Raw genomic sequence first — 22,555 nt, 5'->3', positions numbered from 1 at the left:
TTGGAAAGCTGCCGCAGTCATCCCCCTCTTCAAAGGGGGAGACACCCTGGACCCAAACTGTTACAGACCTATATCCATCCTGCCCTGCCTATCTAAGGTCTTCGAAAGCCAAGTCAACAAACAGGTCACTGACCATCTCGAATCCCACCGTACCTTCTCCGCTGTGCAATCTGGTTTCCGAGCCGGTCACGGGTGCACCTCAGCCACACTCAAGGTACTAAACAATATCATAACCGCCATCGATAAAAGACAGTACTGTGCAGCCGTCTTCATCGACCTTGCCAAGGATTTCGACTCAATCACCATATTCTTATCGGCAGACTCAGTAGCCTCAGTTTTTCGGATGACTGCCTTGCCTGGTTCACCAATTACTTTGCAGACAGAGTTCACTGTGTCAAATCGGAGGGCATGCTGTCCGGTCCTCTGGCAGTCTATGGGGGTGCCACAGGGATCAATTCTCAGGCCGACTCTTTTCTCTGTATATATCAATGATGTTGCTCTTGCTGCGGGAGATTCCCTGATCCACCTCTACGCAGACGACACCATTCTATATACTTTCGGGTAGTCATTGGACACTGTGCTATCGAACCTCCAAACGAGCTTCAATGCTATATAACACTCCTTCCGTGGCCTCAAACGGCTCTTAAACGCTAGTAAAACCAAATGCATGCTTTTCAACCGATCGCTGCCTGCACCCGCATGCCCGACTAGCATCACCACCCTGGATGGTTCCAACCTTGAATATGTGGACATCTATAAGTACCTAGGTGTCTGGCTAGACTGTAAACTCTCCTTCCAGATTCATATCAATCATCTCCAATCGAAAATCAAATCAAGTGTCGGCTTTCTATTCCGCAACAAAGCCTCCTTCACTCACGCCGCCAAACTTACCCAAGTAAAACGGACTATCCTACCGATCCTCGACTTCAGCGATGTCATCTACAAAATTGCTTCCAACACTCTACTCAGCAAACTGGATGCAGTTTATCACAGTGCCATCCGTTTTGTCACTAAAGCATCTTATACCACCCACCACTGCGACTTGTATGCTCTAGTCGGCTGGCCCTCGCTACATATTCGTCGCCAGACCCACTGGCTCCAGGTCATCTACAAGTCTATGCTAGGTAAAGCTCCGCCTTATCTCAGTTCACTGGTCACGATGGCAACACCCATCCGTAGCACGCGCTCCAGCAGGTGTATCTCACTGATCATCCCTAAAGCCAACACCTCATTTGGCCGCCTTTCGTTCCAGTACTCTGCTGCCTGTGACTGGAACGAATTGCGCAAAAAAAAAAAAAAAAAATCGCTGAAGTTGGACGTATCAATTCAAGGGCTTTATTGGCATGGGAAACATGTGTTAACATTGCCAAAGCAAGTGAGGTAGACAACATACAAAGTGAATATATAAAGTGAAAAACAACAAAAATTAACAGTAAACATTACACATACAGAAGTTTAAAAAACAGTAAAGACATTACAAATGTCATATTATATATATATATACAATATACAAATAGTTAAATGACAAGATAAAATGAATAACCATAAATATGGGTTGTATTTACAATGGTGTTTGTTCTTCACTGGTTGCCCTTTCCTCGTGGCAACAGGTCACAAATCTTGCTGCTGTGATGGCACACTGTGTTTATCTCCCTCACCAACTTCAAACATCAGCTATCTGAGCAGCTAACCGATCGCTGCAGCTGTACATAATCTATTGGTAAATAGCCCACCCATTTTTACCTACCTCATCCCCATACTGTTCATTTATTTACCTTTCTGCTCTTTTGTACACCAATCTCTACCTGTACATGACCATCTGATCATTTATCACTCCAGTGTAATTATTCACCTACCTCCTCATGCCTTTTGCACACATTGTATATAGACTCCCCTTTTTTTCTACTGTGTTATTGACTTGTTAATTGTTTACTCCATGTGTAACTCTGTGTTGTCTGTTCACACTGCTATGCTTTATCTTGGTCAGGTTGCAGTTGCAAATGAGAACTTGTTCTCAATTAGCCTACCTGGTTAAATAAAAAAATAAGGCTAGAATGTAAAAGAACGTGGAAAAAGGGGTCTGAATACACAATCAAAAACAGGTAGGGTGCAATTGTTTAACATATAGCCTATTTGACTGAAACCTTAGTTTCAGACCAATACATTTTAAACCACATATTTAGATAGCATAAAATCAGACTAAGTAATCTGAAACGACTCACACCATTTATAAGCTTATTTTACAGGCATTGCTCCGTATACTTACCTAGTTTGACACATTAAGCCATTGATACTCGCTGCCAGTCATCTCTTGGGTCACTTCCATGCATTCTAATTCCAGTGTTCACACACATGGAAATACACTTGTAGTTTGATTTGGACTTTACGCACTGGTTTTCTCCTCCTCAACCTTTGAACATGTCGCTGGACTTTTTTTGCTAAGAACGCCATCATAAAGCTGGTCAGCGCATCTGGATTGCAGTAGTACATGCCAAGTCAATTGTAGGAGTGAAGATAAGTTATACATTGCAATGTAGGCAGTGAAAAGTCATATTGAAACAATTAAGCACAGGGACCAATTGCAAACTAGAGGTTTGAGTTTAGGCACCCCCATGTGGACATCCATGTTTTGTAATAAAGAGTTCGTCAGGCTTAACATTTGAGGGTTTAAATTAACTGTGAAGCAGCAATCCCAAAGGTTAAGAAATTAGATCCTTTTACCTAACTGTACATAGGGAAATAATTTTATATTGCAAATTAATTATTCCTATATGTTAAACAATTGCACCCTACCTGTTTTGTTTTTAAAAACAAGGAGTTACACCATCACAATCCAGAAAGCAGAATAGTATTATAACACTTCACTGGTCAAGAAAAGTTAAGACATATGGTCAATTCCTGAAAATAACATACTTTGATTCCCACCCTGCGACTGCCAAGAAAACACAAAACACTAATTGTGGAACTGAGTTGTTTAATGTATGTACACAAACAGTAAATTACACACGAGACGGGTACAGCATCTGAAAGACAAAAAGCAGCGAGGTAAGTTCATAGGCACCAAATCAATACAAACATACATTGAGTGGGGAATTGGCACTTCCAGATGTTTGTCCATATGCGCACTTGCCCAATATGTAGTGGTCATGAGGGGGACGTTTAGTACTAAAATAGAGCCTACAATCCATTGAAAAGGTTTGATTTTTTAGCATCAACTTATAAAGAAAAACAAATCCTTTGTAGCTTCACCCCACAACCCAGATGAACAGAAACAATAAGTGGTGTAACACTGCCAGATAAATATTTAAGGAAACCGACATGCCTGAAGGCGAAGCACTGCCCCCAACATCTGAAAATTGTTGGTTTATTTCTCACAGCTTGCCTCATACACAACCAGTCACTGGAAATGGCTGAAAACCACGTCAAAAAGGTGGTAAAAGTGTTGAAATTAAGCATTTTGCTGTTCAAGTTATCCGTTAAGGATGTTGTATACAGCACAATTTCTTGAATTTTCCATCCAAAGATCAAACCACCGAACAAGAATGCCTTCTCCCTCTCACAAAATCAGTTTCAAGAGGTGATCACACAGAATTACATGGATGTTCCCTGAACTAACAAAAGTTCAAGTTACTCCAAATTCAGGCAACCTCCTTCCTAAAGTACCTCTGATATTAGACATTTCTGTACAAGCCCTACAAAATCACACTTGAATCAACTAATCAAAAGTCTTTGGAGCTGCTGTGTAAGTTAATCAGGTGCAATTGTGCAGGGATAAAACCATGTTCTATACAGTTGGGTTGCAGCAAATTCCTTTGAGCTGTATTTGCTTTGGCTCAAACCCTACACAGAGCAAAAAAGCAGTGCTTCACAAACCACCCATGGGGGACCACCACTAGACAGTGAAGGGCTAGAACAGACTGGACTGTCTGTATGTCCAGGAAGAAACTTATTGCTAATCAGAGAAGAGCAGCTGAAGGTACTACTCACCACTCTGATTCTGTGTCCCATGGCCTTTGCGGGGAGGTTACTGCTGAACTTGGCCCGCACCATTCCACTGTTGCCATGAGCGCGCATGACTTTGCCCCAGATAACCCGCGTCTTGTTGGGCTTGCCACCAGGCGTCACTGTGTTCCTGATAAGATTGAAGACAGTGAGCAGAATTAGACGCCTGTCACAGAACTAAATTAAAACAAGGACAAAGTTCCACCGAAAAAGTGGCTCTTCTATAAAAACAGCATAACATCCATTTGAAATTGGGCCAGACAAGGGAGAAGCATCTTAGAGTAAGGCATAAAAACCATTTTATAATACAGTAATGGAAAGAATACGCTGACCTACAAATCCCTAAAAGCCTGCCACAGCACAAGACTATAGAGAAAACAGTAGCTTTGTGTTTACAGACGGGTGATGTCAACAACAAAAATGTGTATTGGTAAACACCTCACTTCCCTATACGGTGAACTGGCAACACTAGTCTAGGTTAAAAGAATATAACCCACACTTTTAACATCCACTATCAAACAGGTCAGATGAGACTATATATTACTACCCTAGCAGTGTTAAATCAAAATATATTTTATATTTGAGATTCTTTAAAGCCACCCTTTGCCTTGACAGCTTTGCACACTCTTGGCATTCTCTCATCCAGCTTCACGAGGTATACAGAAAATGGTCTTCCCCTAAGATGGTCAGAAGATGGTCTTTTTGCTAAGTTCATATTACAGCAAGAACAGCTCAAATAAGCAGAGAAACAGCAACCTATCAGTCAATGTGGAAAATGAAGAACTTTGAAAGTTTCTTCAAGTGCAGTCACAAAAGCCATCAAGCACTATGATGAAACTGTCTCATGAGGACCGCCACAGGAAAGGAAGAGTTACCTCTGCTGCAGAGGATAAGTTCATTAGTTGACAGCCTCAGAAATTGCACCGCAAATAAATGCTTCAGAGTTCAAGTAACAGACATCAACATCAACTGTTCAGAGGAGACGGCGCAAATTAGGCCTTAATGGTCAAATTTCTGGAAAGATGCCACTACTTAAGGGCTCCAATAAGAAGAGACTTTCTTGGGCCAAGAAACACGAGCAATATACACTAGACAGGTGGAAATATGTCCTTTGGTTTGATGAGTCCAATTTGAGATTTTTAGGTTCCAACCGCCGTGTCTTTGTGAGAGGCAGCGTAGGTGAACGAATGATCTCTGCATGAGCGCTTAGTGGGACTATCATTTGTTTTTCAACAGAACAATGACCCAACACACCTCCAGGCTGTGTGAGGGCTATTTGACCAAGGAGGAACCCAGTGGTTACTACATGATTCCATGTGTTATTTCATAGTTTTCATGTATTCACCATTATTCGACAATGTAGAAAATAAAGATAAACCCTTGAATGAGTAGGTGTGTACCGGGGAGTACCGGTACCGAGCCAATGTGCAGGGGTACTGGTTAGTCAAGGTAATTTGTACATGCGGGTGGGGTGAATTCTAATACAGCCTGGAATCGAACCAGGGTCTGTAGTGATGCCTCTAGCACAGAGATGCAGTGCCTTAGACCGATGCACCAGTTCTGAGCCCAACAGGGTATGCTGTCATTAGGAGGGAAAAAAACTCACTTAATTACTCAAAATGACGGCGCCGAAGCGGACAGGACTTTTCACTGTGACAGAGGCAGTACCTCTATATTGGTTGGAGAGGATGATTCGGACATGTTTAGTGTTGTCGATGTCTGATGCTGTGAAACAGCTGATATTAGCAGGTCCTGTCATGATAACTTGGTTGGTACAGGCAAGCACATCAGTGGTGGAGATCGAATGATTGATCTCTCTCATGGAAATAATCTTCTGGTCACATTGATATGTAATTATAAATGGGGTGGTTTCAAGCCCTGAATGCGGATTGGCTAACAGCTATAGTATATCAGACCGTACACCTTGGGTATGACGAAACATTTATGTGTATTGCTCTAATGACATTGGTAACCAGTTTACAATAGAATTAAGGCGACACGGGGCTTTATGGTATGTGGCGAAGAGTTGTGCCTATTGGCCATAACCAACACCTCCTTTGGCTTTACTTCTTAAATAATAATCTTAAGTATAATATATTATACTTGGTACATTTTGAGTGAGTAATTAAGTCAAATTTACAACTGTCATTAAAGAGGTAATGCTCTTCAAAACTAAGTTCCCTTGTAATTCCTTAATTGTTCTTGAGCCAAGTATGTTTGAAATGTGTAAGAAAACGAGCTCTTACATTTTAAGTATTCTACAGCAGAACTCTAGAATTGTATTTTGGTCTAATGGGTTAATATAAAATCCTGTGGTAAATACTTATTGTAAATTAGCCATGAGACAGAAGATGGGGAAACTTACTTCTTGGCCTTGTAGACATAAGCACAACGCTTGCCCAGGTAGAAGTCAACTTCCTCCCTTGTGTAAACTCCCTCCACCTTGAGCAGGGCGGTGTGCTCACGCTGGTTCCTCAGGCCACGCTTGTACCCGGCAAAGATAGCCTTGCTCCACAGTCTGCGAAATTGAAAAGACTGCATAAACCAGAGCACTCAACCTGTGCATCATGCTGGTGCCAGAGTAATCCAGTCAGCAGTCAATCAACTGCATACCCTAAATACTCACCAGAATCAACCAATGCACAATAGTACTTCATACTTTGTACAAACACATATCAAATTCAGTATTAACTACCTCCAAAAAATGACCATACTAAAGAAGGTTAAGTAAAGCCTTGCAAATAGGTCTAGGAGCTAAAACAAAAGTTGTTAACCGTGGCAGAGCACAACAACGCCAACTAAGTTAGCTGACTATCATTGGCTACTCACCTTCCTGGCATCTCGAGTCTTCTTCCAGGCACGGAAAAACCTGAGAAACAATTTCATACATTATGGTCTCGATATGAACGTGCCTGTAGGTTTGACTTGCCATGTGGTCTGGTGTATGAGTTAGATGACAACGTACAACACTAACGTTTCTGGCTAACGTTAGCTAGATACACATACGTTCATGAATTCAGGACATTGACGAGATAGCCATGTAGATCCAATGAAGACGCTAAACTAGCCACTGTGGTAGGGTTTGTCCGTTTAGCCACTAACACACAAAATAAGGGAATACTGTTGTATCCTAGTTAGCGTTTAGGCTAAATATAGATGCATTTTGGTGTATACATCTGAACGGCCTCAACCCTGCAGTCCGGCGCTTGTCAACTTTGTAAAACTATCCAAGTGATATTTGTCTCATCACAGCCTCTCGGACTCAAAATATAGAGTGTATGGCAACCTTAACTATATTTATATTTGAAACCATGTGTATTTATGCCAAATGTAGACTTATTAACATAGACATTTAGATTTTATAAAAGTAGCCTTTTGTACTTCTCACCTTCGCTGTCTGAAAAATGGCGGAAAAGGAAGTTGGAATGGAATGCTGGGAAATTTACGTAGTCGGTTACGACAGAAACGCATAACCAAAACATTTATTTTTATTTAATTATTCAGTTGTCATTTTATTGCATTCTCGTACGTTTCACACAACATAATAATCGAAGTAGATAAGAATTTGTCATTTTTTAAAAACAATAATCAAATGTTGTGCGTTACCAGGGTGACCGGGGTAAACTACCAAGTGTGCTGCTAGGCTAGCTAAACTGTGCTCGAGTTAAACTACTGGCCTTTTATTGTCCATAAATACAGCTAATAAACTTCAACACGTTCCGTGAAGACGCGTAAGAAATATACCTAGCTACGAATCTGTTGATTGTGTTATTGAGCATTTTGCCCAGGATATTTTCTAACACAAAAATGTCACAGTTAGAAAACGGTAGCGTTAGTAGCTAGCTAGATAGGCGATATTGGAAATTGCTTTGCTAATTTCGCTCGAATATAGTTGTTCACAGACCACCAGGATGCCGGTTCCTTTGTCTGGGGTAGAGCTGCTCAGACTGTGTACAGTGCTCCAGGACTGTGCTGCACAGCTGTCAGTGCTGGGTCACATCATGCCCGACACCTACAGGGGTCGTCCAGAAGCTGATAAGGTATTATCTGATTATCCTCAGTTATACGCGGAGCTAATGTCAGTTGGCTTTTTCAAGCGATGATGAGTCTTTAGCAAATTAATGGTATGGTACTAATGCTATGCTTGCTATCTAAGCTGTAATTTTCTCTTATTCAGCCCGTATTCATCTGTTTTTCTGGAAGTTTGTGTCAGCTGACATTGGACAGGTCCTTGAACAGCAGAAAGGGGCAGAGCAGAACCTGAAAGCAGCCCGTCAGTTTGAGAGAGAGTCTGGGAGACTGTCAGATGCCACCCGTGAGCTGCACAGATCCCAGAAGGAACTGAACCGCACACTAGAGGAGAACCCACTGTCCCCTGACAACTTGGCCAAGGTGCAGAGAGACCGGTGGGTTCCAGATAGCTCTTGTTCGGGGCTTGAGTGCACATTCCGACTTGGACCAGAGCTGGGTTCCAGACAATTTAATAAAATAGAAGCCCACAACTCAACTGTGCTTCAAACAGAGATTAATTATGCACACGAGACAACTTTTCATTGGGATCTTTTTCAGGTCAACCACTGAATTATACACATTGTTTACATTTGTCAAACATTTAGAAGGTGCAGAGCAGACTGTATTAACTGTGAATACCCTGTATGGCATCTACCTCATACATAATGATCATATTCTCTCTCTCTCTCATATATATACAGTCAGTTTGTGGCTCACGTGATTGCGGATGTGTTGGCAGAGCTGCAAGAGAGAGGGACCTTTCACAGCTTGCTTTTCGCTGTGGGAGAAGAGAAAAGAAGGAAGGCCAACCTCCTGGACATAATAATCAGGTCAGGTTAAGGTCAATATGAATATGTAGGCTAATAATTCATTGTCTGTGCAGGCAATAGTGAAATTCTTTCAAAACCCACACAAAGAGGCTGGTGAGGGGAGGATGGCTTGTAATAATATCTGGAATGTTGTAAATGGAACAGTATCAAACACATGGATGTGTATGATAACGTTCCAGCCATTTCTATGAGCCTGTTTTATTTTGATTGAAAACAGAGCTACTATAATTTGTCTTTGTTTATTATAGGACGTGCATACAGTGCCTGCCTTAATTCTATCTAAAGAGGGATTACATTTGATGTTTCTTCTGATAGATCGACACAACCTACTCCACATTTTCAAAGTGAAGGAAAGTTATGTAAGTCGCTCTGGATAAGAGCGTCTGCTAAATGACTTAAATGTAAATGTAAATGTTATAGAACAAAACAAACAAAATGAAATATCATACTTGGATAAGTCTACCTCCCTAGTTAATTTTTTATTAGACCTTTATTTAACCAGGTAAGCCAGTTGACAAGTTCTCATTTACAACTGCAACCTGTCCAAGATAAAGCAAAGCAGTTTGACACATACAACACAGAGCTACAAACAAACGCAGTCAATAACACAATACAACAATCTATGTACAGTGTATGAAAATGTAGAAGAGTAGGGAGGTAAGGCAATAAATAGGGTATAGAAGCAAAATAATTACAATTTAGCATTAACACTGGAGTGATAGATGTGCGGATGATGATGTGCAAGTAGAGATACTGGGGTGCAAAAGAGCAAGAGGGTAAGTCATAATATGGGGATCAGGTAGTTGGGTGTGCTATTTACAGATTGGCTGTGTAGAGGTACAGTGAGCTGCTCTGACATCCAGCTTCAGTGATTTTTGCAATTTGTTCCAGTCACTGGCAGCAGAGAACTGGAAGGAAAGGCAGCCAAATGAGGTGTTGGCTTTGGGGATGACCAGTGAAATATTCCTGCTGGAGCGTGTGCTACGTATGGATGTTGCTATGGTGACCAGTGAGCTGAGATTAGGCAGGACTTTACCTAGCAAATACTTACAGATGACCTGGAACCAGTGGGTTTGGCGACGAATATGTAGTGAGGGCCAGCCAACGAGGGCATAGCAAACAGGTCGCAGTGGTTGGTAGTATATGGGGCTTTGGTGACAAAATGGGTGGCACTGTGATAGGCTACATCCAGTTTGCTGAGTAGTGTTTGTAAATGACATTGCCGAAGTCGAGGATTGGTAGGATAGTTAGTTTTACGCGGGTATGTTTGGCAGCATAAGTGAAGGAGGCTTTGTTGTGAAATAGGAAGACGATTGGAGATGCTTAATTTGAGTCTGGAAGGAGAGTTTACAGTCTAACCAGACACCTAGGTATTTGTAGTCCACATATTCTAGGTCAGAACTGTCCAGAGTAGTGATGGTACACTGTTGCTGGTATTTTGGCCCATTCCTCCATGCAGATCTCCTCTAGAGCAGTGATGTTTTGGGGCTGTTGCTGGGCAACACGGACTTTCAACTCCCTCCAAAGATTTTCTATGGGGTTGAGATCTGGAGACTGGCTAGGCCACCTCCATGAGCTTAATGCTTCTTACGAAGCCACTTCTTCGTTGCCCGGGCGGTGTTTTTGGGATCATTGCCATGCTGAAAGACCCAGCCACGTTTCATCTTCAATGCCCTTGCCGATGGGAGGTTTTCACTCAAAATCTCACAATACATGGCCCCATTCATTCTTTCCTTTACACGGATCAGTCGTCCTGGTCCCTTTGCAGAAAAACAGCCCCAAACCATGATATTTCCACCCCCATGCTTCACAGTAGGTATGGTGTTCTTTGGATGCAACTCAGCATTCTTTGTCCTCCAAACACGACAAGTTGAGTTTTTACTAAAAAGTTATATTTTGGTTTCATCTGACCATATGACATTCTCCCAATCTTCTTCTGGATCATCCAAATCCTCTCTTGCAAACTTCAGACAGGCCTGGACATATACTGGCTTAAGCAGGGGGACACGTCTGGCATCGCAGGATTTGAGTCCCTGGCGGCGTAGTGTGTTACTGATGGTAGGCTTTGTTAGTTTGGTCCCAGCTCTCTGCAGGTCATTCACTAGGTCCCCCCGTGTGGTTCTGGGAGTTTTGCTCACCGTTCTTGTGATCATTTTGACCCCACGGGGTGAGATCTTGCATGGAGCCCCAGATCGAGGGAGATTATCAGTGGTCTTGTATGTCTTCCATTTCCTAATAATTGCTCCCACAGTTGATATCTTCAAACCAAGCTGCTTACCTATTGCAGATTCAGTCTTCCCAGCCTGGTGCAGGTCTACAATTTTGTTTCTGGTGTCCTTTGACAGCTCTTTGGTCTTGGCCATAGTGGAGTTTGGAGTGTGACTGAGGTTTTGGACATGTGTCTTTTATACTGATAAGTTCAAACAGGTGCCATTAATACAGGTAACGACTGGAGGACAGAGGAGTCTCTTAAAGAAGAAATTACAGGTCTGTGAGAGCCAGAAATCTTGCTTGTTTGTAGGTGACCAAATGCTTATTTTCCACCATAATTTGCAAATAAATTAATAAAAAAAATCCTACAATGTGATTTTTTTTTTCATTTTGTCTGTCATAGTTGAAGTGTACCTATGATGAAAATTACAGGCCTCATCTTTTTAAGTGGGAGAACTTGCACAATTGGTGGCTGACTAAATACTTTTTTACCCCATTGTATATCCTGTTATCATTGATCATCCTTGATGTTTCTACAACTTCATTGGAGTCCACCTGTGGTAAATTCATTTTATTGGACATGATTTCGAAAGTCACACACCTGTTGATATAAGGTCCCACAGTTGATAGTGCATGTCAGAGCAAAAACAAGCCATGAGATCGAAGGAATTGTCAGTTGAGCACCAAGAAAGGATTGTGTTGAGGCACAGATCTGGGGAAGGGTACCAAAGAAAATTATGCAGCATTGAAGGTCTCCAAGAACACAGTGGCCTCCATCATTCTTAAATGGAAGATGTTTAGATCCACCAATAATCTTCCTAGAGCTGGCTGCCCGGCCAAACTGAGCAATCTGGGGAGAAGGGCCTTGGTCAGGGAGGTGACCAAGAACCCGATGGTCACTCTGACAGAGCTCCAGAGTTCCTCTGTGGAGATGGGAGAACCTTCCAGAAGGACTACCATCTCTGCAGCACTCCACCAATCAGGCCTTTATGGTAGTGGCCAGATGGAAGCCACTCCTCCGTAAAAGGCACATGACAGCCCGTTTGCCAAAAGGCACCTAAAGGACTGAGCATGAGAAACAAGATTCTCTGCTCTGATGAAACCAAATTGAATTCTTTGGCCTGAATGCCAAGTGTCACGTCTGGAAGAAACCTGGCACCATCCCTATAGTGAAGCATGGTGGTGGCAGCGTCATGCTGTGGGGATGTATTTCAGAGGCAGGGACGGGAAGACTAGTCAGGATTGAGGGAATGATGAGCGGTGCAAAGTAGAGATGCCCTTGATGAAAACCAGCTCCAGAGGGCTCAGGACCCTAGACTGGGGCCAAGGTTCACCTTCCAACAGGACAACGACCCTAAGCAGACAGCCACGACAATGCAGGATTGGCTTTGGGACAAGTCTCTGAATGTCCTTGAGTGGCCCAGCCGGAGCCTGGACTTGAACCCGATCGAACATCTCTGGAAAGACCTGAAAAATAGCTGAGCAGCGACACTCCCCATCCAACCTGACAGAGCAGATCTGCAGATAATGGGAGAAACTCCCCAAATACAGATGTGCCAAGCTTGTAGCGTCATACCCAAGAATACTCGATGCTATAATCGCAGCCAAAGGCACGTCAACAAAGTACTGAGTCAAAAGTTTGGACACACCTACTCATTCAAGCGTTTGTTATTTTCTACATTGTAGAATAGTGAATATATCAAAACTATGAAATAACGCATATGGAATCATGTAGTAACCACGGGGTTGAGATTGGGTGATTGTGGAGGCCAGGTCATCTGATGCAGCATTTCATTACTCTCTTTCTTGGTCAAATAGCCCATATCCAGCCTGGAAGTGTGTCGGGTCATTGTCCTGTTGAAAATCAAATGATAGTGGGACTAAACGCACACCAGATGGGATGGTGTTTCGCTGCAGAATGCTGTGATAGCCATGCTGGTTATAAATAAATCACTGAGTGTCACCAGCAAAGCACCCCAACACCATCACACCTCCTCCTCCATGCTTCACGGTGGGAACCACACATGTGGAGGTCATCCGTTCACCTACTCTGCATCTCACGGCAGTTGTAACCAAAAATCTCAAATTTGGACTCCAGACCAAAGGACAGATTTCCACCGGTCTAATGTCCATTGCTCGTGTTTCTTGGCCCAAGCAAGTCTCTTCTTCTTATTGGTGTTCATTAGTAGTGGTTTCTTTTCAGCAATTCGACCATTCAGTCTCCTCTGAACAGTTGATGTTGAGATGTGTCTGTTACTTGAACACTGAAGCATTTATTTGGGCTGCAATTTCTGAGGCTGGAAACTCTAATGAACTTATCCTCTGAAGCAGAGTTAACTCTGGGTCTTCCTTTCCTGTGGCGGTCCTCATGAGAGACAGTTTCATAGCGCGTGATGGTTTTTGCGACTGCTCGAAGAAACTTTCAAAGTTCTTAAAAATGTCCACATTGACTGACCATGTCTTAAAGTAATGTTGGACTGTCGTTTCTCTTTGCTTATTTGAGCTGTTCTTGCTAAAATATGGACTTGGTCTTTTACCAAATAGGGCTATCTGTATACCACCCCTGCCTTGAAACAACAACTGATTGGCTCAAATGCAATAAGGAAAGAAATTCAACAAATTAACAAGGCACGCCTGTTAGTTGAAATACATTCCAGGTGACTACCGCATGAAGCTGGTTGAGAGAATGCCAAGAGTCGACTCACACTTACACACAGACAGCAATCAGGCCCAATGTGTATTGCAGGGAGGAGGGCGGCCGGCGGAGGACCAAAGCTCTTCAGAGACAGCTGCTTGACATCCGCAAGGAAAAAACTCTGGAGCTGCAGGTACCATAACTGAGGAAAACAACGGAGACACACTCCTTCACGTGCCCAATATGATTTTCAATCTAGTAAATGGGCAAGGTTAGAATTAGGCTACACATTCACTGACTCTTGGTGTTGCTCCAAGTTCTTTGAGGGTGTCAGACGTCAATGTCTTTGAAAATCGGGGTGCCTCCCTGTTTTTCATTCTCAGGTAAATACATTAAAGTACTGGCAACTTATGTAATACTTTGCGCAAACTGTCTTAATGTTGTCCCTTTAGCGACGCGAGGAGATGACTGCCCACCTGAAAGACCAACTTCAGGAGATGAAGGCTAAGACTGGCCTGGAGAGGAAGTATGTGAAGAGCAGCGCGGAGCTGCTGGTGTACCAGGGACAGAAGATCAACACACACTCTGAGAAGCAGCTGGAGGATGAGATCAGGGTGTGTGTCTTTGTGGCCCTGTCTAGAATCATCCCCAAAAAGTTGTTTACACAGGCAGCCCAAATCTGATCTCTCGCCCAATTAGTGGAAAACATCTGATCCGATTGGTCAAAAGACCAATTAGTGGTAAAAAGATCAGAATTGGGCTGCCTGTGTAAACTGGACCATTTTTGTTGTTGGGTAGGCTGATTGAAATTCACACACACACACAAATATATATTTTTATATAAAGACATAGCGGGCGGCCCATGGGCCTGCTAAGATGTGTTGTACAGAGTTTTGCGCAGTTTCTATGTTCTACTAATCTACAATGAGCCTGGCTGATCAGTGGGCAACGGCCATAAAGTTAATTAGCCTATGATATTACTTAGTGCACATATGTTTTGAAATGTCAGCACTGCTCCCAGTGTCTAATTAGGGTGTGTAGGGTCACGGTGTATGTGTGTGTGGGGGGTGAGTTGGCGGCGCACAGAGTGATGTGGGCTCGTGTGGATGAAATGCCAGGGCTGAATTCTTGTTCCAGTCCACCCATGTAGATCTCATAGAATTGGGTCTGTATTGCTTTTTGCTAATACCTACACATTTCTTCTGGCTATCCCATCCTTTCAGATCTACACAAGTGGCTAGGGGCCTGGGGGGGTGTTTCTGGACAGAGCCTTTGGTGTGACTTGGCTACAGACTTTGTAGCAACTGTGAGGTTTGGCTGTACAGAGATGGTCACCACTACAGGTGCATCTGTGTAATCATTGTTCCTCTGTCCTCAGCTACAGCAGGAGAGGTTGGAGGAGGAGAGGAGAGTTCATATGGAGATGGAGACTTTCCTCAAGGAACATCAGACAGTACGTGTGCAGTGGTGGTTGGAAAATGACATGACTCGTGTATAGGAGCATAATTGAACTTTTGTGTGATATATACAGTACCGGTCAAACGTTTTAAAACACCTACTCATTCCAGGGTTTCTCATTATTTTTACTAATGATCTACATTGTAGAATAATAGTGAACACATCAAAACAATGAAATAACACATATGGAATCATGTCGTAACCATAAAAAAGTGTTAAACATTTTTTGTATATTTGAGATTCTTCAAAGTAGCCACTCTTTACCTTGATGACAGCTTTGCACACTCTTGGCATTCTCTCAACTAGCTTCACCTGCAATGCTTTTCCAACAGTCTTGAGGAAGTTCCCACATATGCTGAGCACTTGTTGGCTGCTTTTCCTTCACTCTGCGGTCCGACTCATATCACCCCATCTCAATTGGGTTGAGGATGGGTGATTGTGGAGGCCAGGTCATTTGATGCAGCACTCCATCACTCTTCTTGGCCTGGAGGTGTGTTGGGTCATTGTCCTGTTGAAAAACTGATAGTCCCACTTAGCCCAAGTGCTGTGGTAACCATGCTGGTTAAGTGTGTCTTGAAAAGCACCCCCACACCATAGCATGTCCTCCCCCATGCTTTACGGTGGGAAATACACATGCAGAGATCATCTGTTCACCCACACCGCGTCTCACAAAGACAGAGCGGATGGAAACAAAATCGCCAATTTGGACTCCAGACCAAAGGACACATTTCCACCGGTCTAATATCCATTGATCGTGTTTCTTGGTCCAAGCAAGTCTCTTCTTCTTATTGGTGTGGTTTCAGCAATTTGACCATGAAGGCCTCAAATCTAAAATACATTGATTTGTTTAACACTTTTGTACAATGTAGAAAATAGTAAAAATAAAAAAACTCAAATGAGTAGGTGTCCAAACTTTTGACTGGTACTGTATGTAAATTCAGTCTTAAAGTAATGGACTGTCGTTTCTCTTTGCTTACTTGAGCTGTTCTCACAACACAACTGATTGGCTCAAACGCATTAAGAATGAAAGAAATTCCACAAATGAACTTAAGGCACACATGTTAGTTGAAATGCATTCCAGGTGACTACCTCATGAAGCTAGTTGAGAGAATGCCAAGAGAGTGCAAAGCAGTCAAAGGCAAAGGGTGGCTATTTAAAGTATAAAATATAGATTTTTTTTAACACTACATGATTCCATATGTGTTATTTCATAGTTTTGATGTCTTCACTATTATTCTACAATGTAGATACTAGTAAAAATAAAGAAAAACCCTTGGATGAGTAGGTGTTGTAAAACTTTTGACCGGTAGTGTGTATTGGGTGTTGTAGGATGAGTTGGTACGTTCTTTGAGCTGCCATCTAAAACATCTAATGCTGTTATTTTATTGCAATAGTAGAATCCCAAATCAATCCCTAGTCCCCATTCATGGTTCGGCAAACTTTACGACAGCAATAGCAATTTTTTAAAATCACAAAACATTAGTTAGGGGAGCTGTACACGAAATTGATGAGCCCTTGTCTCTTGAGCAATAGTGGCCATAGCTGGGATTTAGCACCACGGATAGCAGCAGATCAAATCACTGCAAAATCTGACTTTCAGAACCACAAAACAGGTTGTCTGTCAGGTGACGCTGCAACAATATGTGTTTGTGTGCACCTCTCAGAGTCTGGGGGAGAAGCTGGAGGTATGGATGGAGCGCTATGAGAGAGACATGGAGGATAAGCAGCAGGAGCTTAACAGCCTGAGGAACAACAAAGCTAACAATCTCTCCCAGCTCCAGGAGCTGGCCAAGAAGGTGAGGACATAGCCTGGGTGGATTTCATTCGGCACCAGACAGGGAAAAAACGGACTGAAACAGGGAGGGACCACCTGGACTTTTCTAAAAAGAAACAGTAGTTTTCATTTTCCGTTGCATATTGTTTTGCTTCGGTGTGCCCTAATGAATACAACCCATTTTTGTCTGTAGTATACAGGTTAGCGCTAGGTAATGAATAGGATAGTAGAACTGATATACACTGAGTATACCAAATATTAGGAACACCGTCCTATTATTGAGTTGCACATCCCACTTGCAAATAAACTGTTATTACAAGTCCTCAGATCATTAAAGAGGCAATCTGCAGTTGCTACATACGTTTTTTTTACTTTTAAATTACTTGTACACTACATAGCCAAAAGTATGTGGACACCCCTTCAAAGTAGTGGATTTTATAAGTAAACAAAGATTGAAAACAACAGGCTGTGGTCTATGGGAACAAATGAGTCATAGTGGGCAGAGCAAGCAAGGAGGGGACAGAGCCAAACACGAGCTAGTGAGATCCTATATTGGCGCATTCTAGCATGCATCTGCATATTGCGCCTGTGCAATAACTCAATTCACCCTTGCATTCCTAAACAACGCAATTTAAAAAAAACTTTTACCCTTTTGCAAAGTCTACAAAACATAGTCCACTCTGTTCATAACAGATTGTAGTTTTGGGAACAGAAAACTCTATTGAGATCAAATGTTTCATTGATGAGAAAATTTGCAGAATGTCGGCCAAAATCTACCTTCTCCCACTGCAGGCCAGTGGGCTTCCTCTCACTACCATATTTGGTAGTGAGTGGAAAAGCCAAGCAGATGCTTCACATTTGTGTTATTGTTCTGTGACACAGCCATGCAATCTTCATAGACAAACATTGGCAGTAGAATGGCCCTTACTGAAGAGTTAAGTAACTTTCAACGTGGAACCGTCATAGGATGCCACCTTTCCAACAAGCTAGTTTGTCAAATTTCTGCCCTGCTAGAGCTGCCCCGGTCAAATGTAGGTGTTGTTATTGTGAAGTGGAAACATTTAGGAGCAACAACGGCTCAGCCGGGAAGTGGTAGGCCACACAAGCTCACAAAATGGGACCGCCAAGTGCTGGAGCGCATAAAAAATGTCTGTCCTCGGTTGCAACACTCACTACCGAGTTCCAAACTGCCTATGGAAGCAACGTCAGCACAAGAACTGTTCGTCAGGAGCTCCATGTAATGAGTTTCCATACATAGCTTTTAAAAATGTATTACTAAAATAGACTGCAAATTGTCGCTTTTAGAAAGTATACCTGTATGGAACAGAAATTTTACTCTGCATATTGACTCAGTCTTTATACTTTCTTCTGTTCCAGTACAGAGACAGTGAGCAGGTGGTCATCGAGGACAGGATGGAGAAAGAGGCCCTACGCAGGAAGCTGGAGAAGGAACACATGGAGCGAGACGCAGCCACCAAGGTAATCATTAAACACTCTTTAATAAATCACCTCCACCTGCCCAGCAAGGAAACCAATCACATCCAGTGGCAGTGCAGTGTTTAATGCCATGCATCTTGATCACAACTGTACTCTGTTCATTACACTAAATCATTTTATTGTTCCCTGTGTCACTTGCAGATCCAGTCGTGGTGGAGGGGAACGTTAGTGCGACGCGGCCTGGGCCCCTATAAGAAAGGCAAGAAGCCCAAGGAGGGCAAGAAGGGAAAGAAGAAAAAGTGAGGTGTCCCTTCAAGAGCTCCAAAAAGTCTCAATACAGACATGTTACTTTTCATCAATGTTCAATTCCTGATTCCAGACAATTCGACACTTGGCCTGTAGGCAAATATATATTCAATGAGAAAGGCTTTTTTCCCCCCTTTAACAGAGTAAAGTTGGCATGGTCATTTTGAATACTACTACCACCATTGCAAGGTTCTTACTTATATGCAGTCTAACACAAGGGCAAGAATGGTAATAAACAAGCGTACTCATGAGACTGATATGGGTCACTTTTATTCATGCCAAATATTAATTCCAGAAAATAATAATTCAATTTTGTACATGTTTTCAGGGACAATTTCTCAGCAAACGGTGTAAAAATGTAAAGTTAAAGACCCATGTTGCGGTCATGAAAGAAGGTCCTCTCTTTATGTGGTACCTACTTGTAAACACATGGAATGTATCTATTTTACTGTACATATGTCACAGGGTCCAGACCCAGCAGTAGGGGCACATGATTCCTGCTAGAGAAAGCCCAAGTCAGTAAGGGTGAAAATATCAAAACATTTATAATATATTTAAAATCACCTTTAACTTCCCTTTTGAGAACTCCGAGTCTATCTAAAACAAAGTTAAAATGGTAAAAACATACCTCTGATATATTTTTTGACTTCAGAATCTACGTAGGCAGATTCCCAGTTTACATCTCTTTTACTGTAGGGATGTACATTACATAGGCAGCCTATGTAGATTTTACTGTAGGGATGTGCATCTAAGTAGGCAGCCTACGTAGCCTTTACTATAGGGATGTGCATCTAAGTATGCTGCCTACATAGCTTTTACTGTAGGGATGTGCATCTAAGTAGGCAGCCTACGTAGCCTTTACTATAGGGATGTGCAGCTAAGTAGACAGCCTACGTAGCTTTTACTGTAGGGATGTGCATCTCTGTAGGCAGCCTACATAGCTTTTGAAGGGAAAAATATATATCAGAGTTATGTTTTTACCACTAACTTTCTTTTAGATAGAGTTCTGAAAAGGTAGGCTGGGAATCTGCCTACAAGATCCCATCAATGAGTGGTCCTCAGGTCAGTCTTCACCAGAGTATTATTGCCAGCTCTGTGGCTAGCACTCCCTCATCCCCCTCCCTGGGAACGAGAGGTTGTGTCTGCCTCAGAACTAAGAGTCAGTCCGTTAACCTGACTTTCTGTGGGTAACACTGCTCTAAGTAGAGCTGGGCCATGTTCATTAGGGCATGCAACTGAACTGCAATGTTTCTTATTGGACAATTGTTGTTGTTTTCTTCTGTTTCGTGCCTAATGAACACGGCCTTCTCAATGGGGTTTCACTAAGGACAGCGCTAGTGACAAATAAATAAATACTGTTCCGGTCTGGCAGATTACTTGTAACTGCTGCCAGATCAAATTAGCAATATGCACACCTGTGTGTAGCAAGAGCCACATTGTGTCTATAAGGTGTGGTTGAACAATTCACCAAAAACAACTTGATCATGACAATTGGAAAGGTGTCTTGAACACTATCAATAGTTCAATCTGTAGATCCATTTGAATGTCATACAAGCTTAGCAACATGTAGTGATAAAAGATGAGTTCTGTGCATGAGGGAGACACTGTCATATTCACTACTACTTGTCTACGGTCTCAACTCTCCATGTTGAACTCAACTGTGAAAGTGATGAGGTGGTTCGTAGAGAATAAAAAAGGTAGTGTAAGTTTATCCCCAGAACCTGGCCAGCCCCAACAGCTCGTCAGTAGTGGACTACAATAAGAAATAACCGTTACTGCAAGATAAAAGCACAGATACTAATGCAAAGTTGCAGGCCTTGATGTCATGCTGTCAGTCAACCTGCCCATACACACGCCTTTGATTAGAGACTTGACTGAGCTGTGCTCAAGGAAGAAGTTGCCTGGAAACACTGGTCGAGGATCAGCTTGAACCAATCCCACTCGTAACACTAACCCTTTAAGAGGCCTGTTTTCTATCTTATAGCACTTAATATTTTACTTCCCTGGCCCAGCACTTAAGGACATCGTCCAATCCATGTAGCTACACGAGAACACAACTCCTTGTGGAAAAACACATGAATTACAGCTTTATACATGGGTGATTCTACACAAGTGGTGCAAATTGCAATCCCACCCCGAAAAAACTATATATATATTTTAAAAAGTTACATCTCCAAACTTAGGACATCTATATACATCACGATATGTTCTAATTCAATCCAAGGCAATACCAAATATATTGTTAACTTAATATAGTAAAAAGTAATTGTTTATACACTTATTTCTACTGAGAGGTGTTTTATTATTATATTGAAAGATACGAATCTAATTAGCAGTTGATTTTTAAACATCTTTCTAAAAAATAAAAATAAATCCTTCCCACATTGACGTCACTAACTATACATACACAATAAAAGACTGTGCCTTAAGAAACTCCTACAAATATCACCAGGTGATGGGATTGCACCTCTCTCCAGCATGACCACATGGTGAGTAGTCTATCTGGAAACATTTCAGATCAAATTTTTGAGTTGGTAAATCTTCATCTATTTTTAAATAGTGTCAGTACCGAACATCTCCTATATCAAGAAATGTGTAAAGTTCTCTTTTGGGATGTACATACAGTGCATTCGGAAAGTATTCAGACCCCTTGACTTTTTCCACATTATGTTACGTTACAGCTTATTCTAAAATGGATTCAATTGTTTTTTTTTCCCTCATCCCAATACCCTATAATGACGAAGCAAATATATTTATATTGTTAAGTTTTTTGCACATGTATAAAAAAATAAAAAAACGGAAATATCACATTTACATAAGTATTCAGGCCCTCTATTTCGTACTTTGTTGAAGCACGATTACAACCTTGACTCTACAAGCTTGGCACACATGTATTTGGGGAGTTTCTCCCATTCTTCTCTGCAGATCCTCTCAAGCTCTGTCAGGTTGGATGGGGAGCGCCGCTGCACAGCTATTTTCAAGTCTCTCCAGAGATTCCGGGCTCTGGCTGGGCCCCTCGAGGACAATCAGAGACGTGTCCTGAAGCCAGTCCTGCGTTATCTTGGCTGTGTGCTTAGGGTCATTGTCTTGTTGGAAGGTGAACCTTGGCCCCAGTCTGAGGTCCTGAGCACTCTGGAGCAGGTTTTCATCAAGGATCTCTCTGTATTATACTCTGTTCATCTTTCCCTCGATCCTGACTAGTCTCCCAATCCCTGCCACTGAAAAACAGACCCACAGCATGATGCTGCCACCACCATGCTTCACCGTAGGGATGGTGCCAGGTTTCCTCCAGACGTGACACTTGGTATTCAGACTAAAGAGTTCAATCTTGGTTTCATCAGAGCAGAGAATCTTGTTTCTCATGGTCTGAGAATCCTTTGGGTGCATTTCGGGAAACTCAAAGTGGGCTGTCATGTGCCTTTTACTGAGGAATGGCTTACGTCTGGCCACTCTACCATAAAGGCCTGATCAGTGGAGAGCTGCAGAGATGGTTGTCCTTCTGGAAAGTTCTCCCATCTCCACAGAGGAACTCAGGAGCCTTGTCAGAATGACCATCGGGTTCTTGGTCATCTCCCTTAAGAATAATGGAGGCCACTATGTTTTTGGGGACCTTCAATGCTGCAGACTTTTTTTGGTACTCTTCCCCAGATCTGTGAGTCAACACAATCCTGTCTCGGAGCTCTACGGACAATTTCTTCGACCTCATGGTTTGGTTTTTGCTTTAACATGCACTGTCAACTGTGGGACCTTATATAGACAGGTGTGTGCCTTTCCAAATCATGTCCAATCAAGTTGTAGAAACATCTCAAGGATGATCAATGGAAACAGGATGCACCTGAGCTCAATTTCGAGTCTCATAGCAAAAGATCTGAAAAGTTATGTAAATAAGAT

At 42.4% G+C, this 22,555-nt stretch overlaps 3 protein-coding genes across 5 annotated transcripts in view; 1 reads left to right on the top strand and 2 right to left on the bottom strand.

Moving 5' to 3' along the window:
* Positions 1-2,957: 2,957 nt before the first annotated feature.
* On the bottom strand, positions 2,958-7,488 carry LOC123994802 (60S ribosomal protein L35a-like). The gene is made up of 5 exons (XM_046297800.1): positions 7,391-7,488; positions 6,832-6,871; positions 6,368-6,520; positions 3,988-4,132; positions 2,958-3,023 (listed from the first exon to the last, which is right to left on the bottom strand). Exons 1-5 carry the CDS (start codon positions 7,482-7,484, stop codon positions 3,000-3,002), a joined length of 456 nt encoding a protein of 151 aa, XP_046153756.1. The 5' UTR covers positions 7,485-7,488; the 3' UTR covers positions 2,958-2,999.
* Positions 7,467-21,403, top strand: iqcg (IQ motif containing G). 3 transcript variants are annotated; one of them, XM_046297798.1, is made up of 10 exons: positions 7,469-7,733; positions 7,895-8,042; positions 8,206-8,408; positions 8,715-8,843; positions 13,801-13,882; positions 14,142-14,303; positions 15,068-15,142; positions 16,812-16,943; positions 18,299-18,400; positions 18,560-21,403. In XM_046297798.1, the coding sequence occupies exons 2-10, from the start codon at positions 7,914-7,916 to the stop codon at positions 18,659-18,661; spliced, it is 1,116 nt and encodes a 371-aa protein (XP_046153754.1). In that variant the 5' UTR covers positions 7,469-7,733; positions 7,895-7,913; the 3' UTR covers positions 18,662-21,403. The 3 variants fall into 3 exon arrangements, with proteins under 3 accessions (XP_046153755.1, XP_046153754.1, XP_046153753.1); XM_046297799.1 differs by having other exon boundaries at positions 7,467-8,042; positions 15,074-15,142; XM_046297797.1 differs by having other exon boundaries at positions 7,469-8,042.
* The window catches only part of LOC123994798 (DISP complex protein LRCH3-like), a 78,902-nt gene continuing 74,758 nt past the window's right edge, over positions 18,412-22,555 (bottom strand). Inside the window, exon 22 of the mRNA XM_046297795.1 lies at positions 18,412-18,606. Within this exon, the coding sequence (XP_046153751.1) occupies positions 18,550-18,606 (57 nt within the window). The 3' untranslated portion in view covers positions 18,412-18,549. The remainder of the gene's footprint in view (positions 18,607-22,555) is intronic.

Source organism: Oncorhynchus gorbuscha, linkage group LG14 (genome assembly GCF_021184085.1).
Source record: "Oncorhynchus gorbuscha isolate QuinsamMale2020 ecotype Even-year linkage group LG14, OgorEven_v1.0, whole genome shotgun sequence".
Classification (NCBI taxonomy): domain Eukaryota; kingdom Metazoa; phylum Chordata; class Actinopteri; order Salmoniformes; family Salmonidae; genus Oncorhynchus; species Oncorhynchus gorbuscha.
The sequence above is the reverse complement of the archived record's forward strand: the minus strand, read 5'-3'. Positions and strand labels throughout refer to the sequence as shown.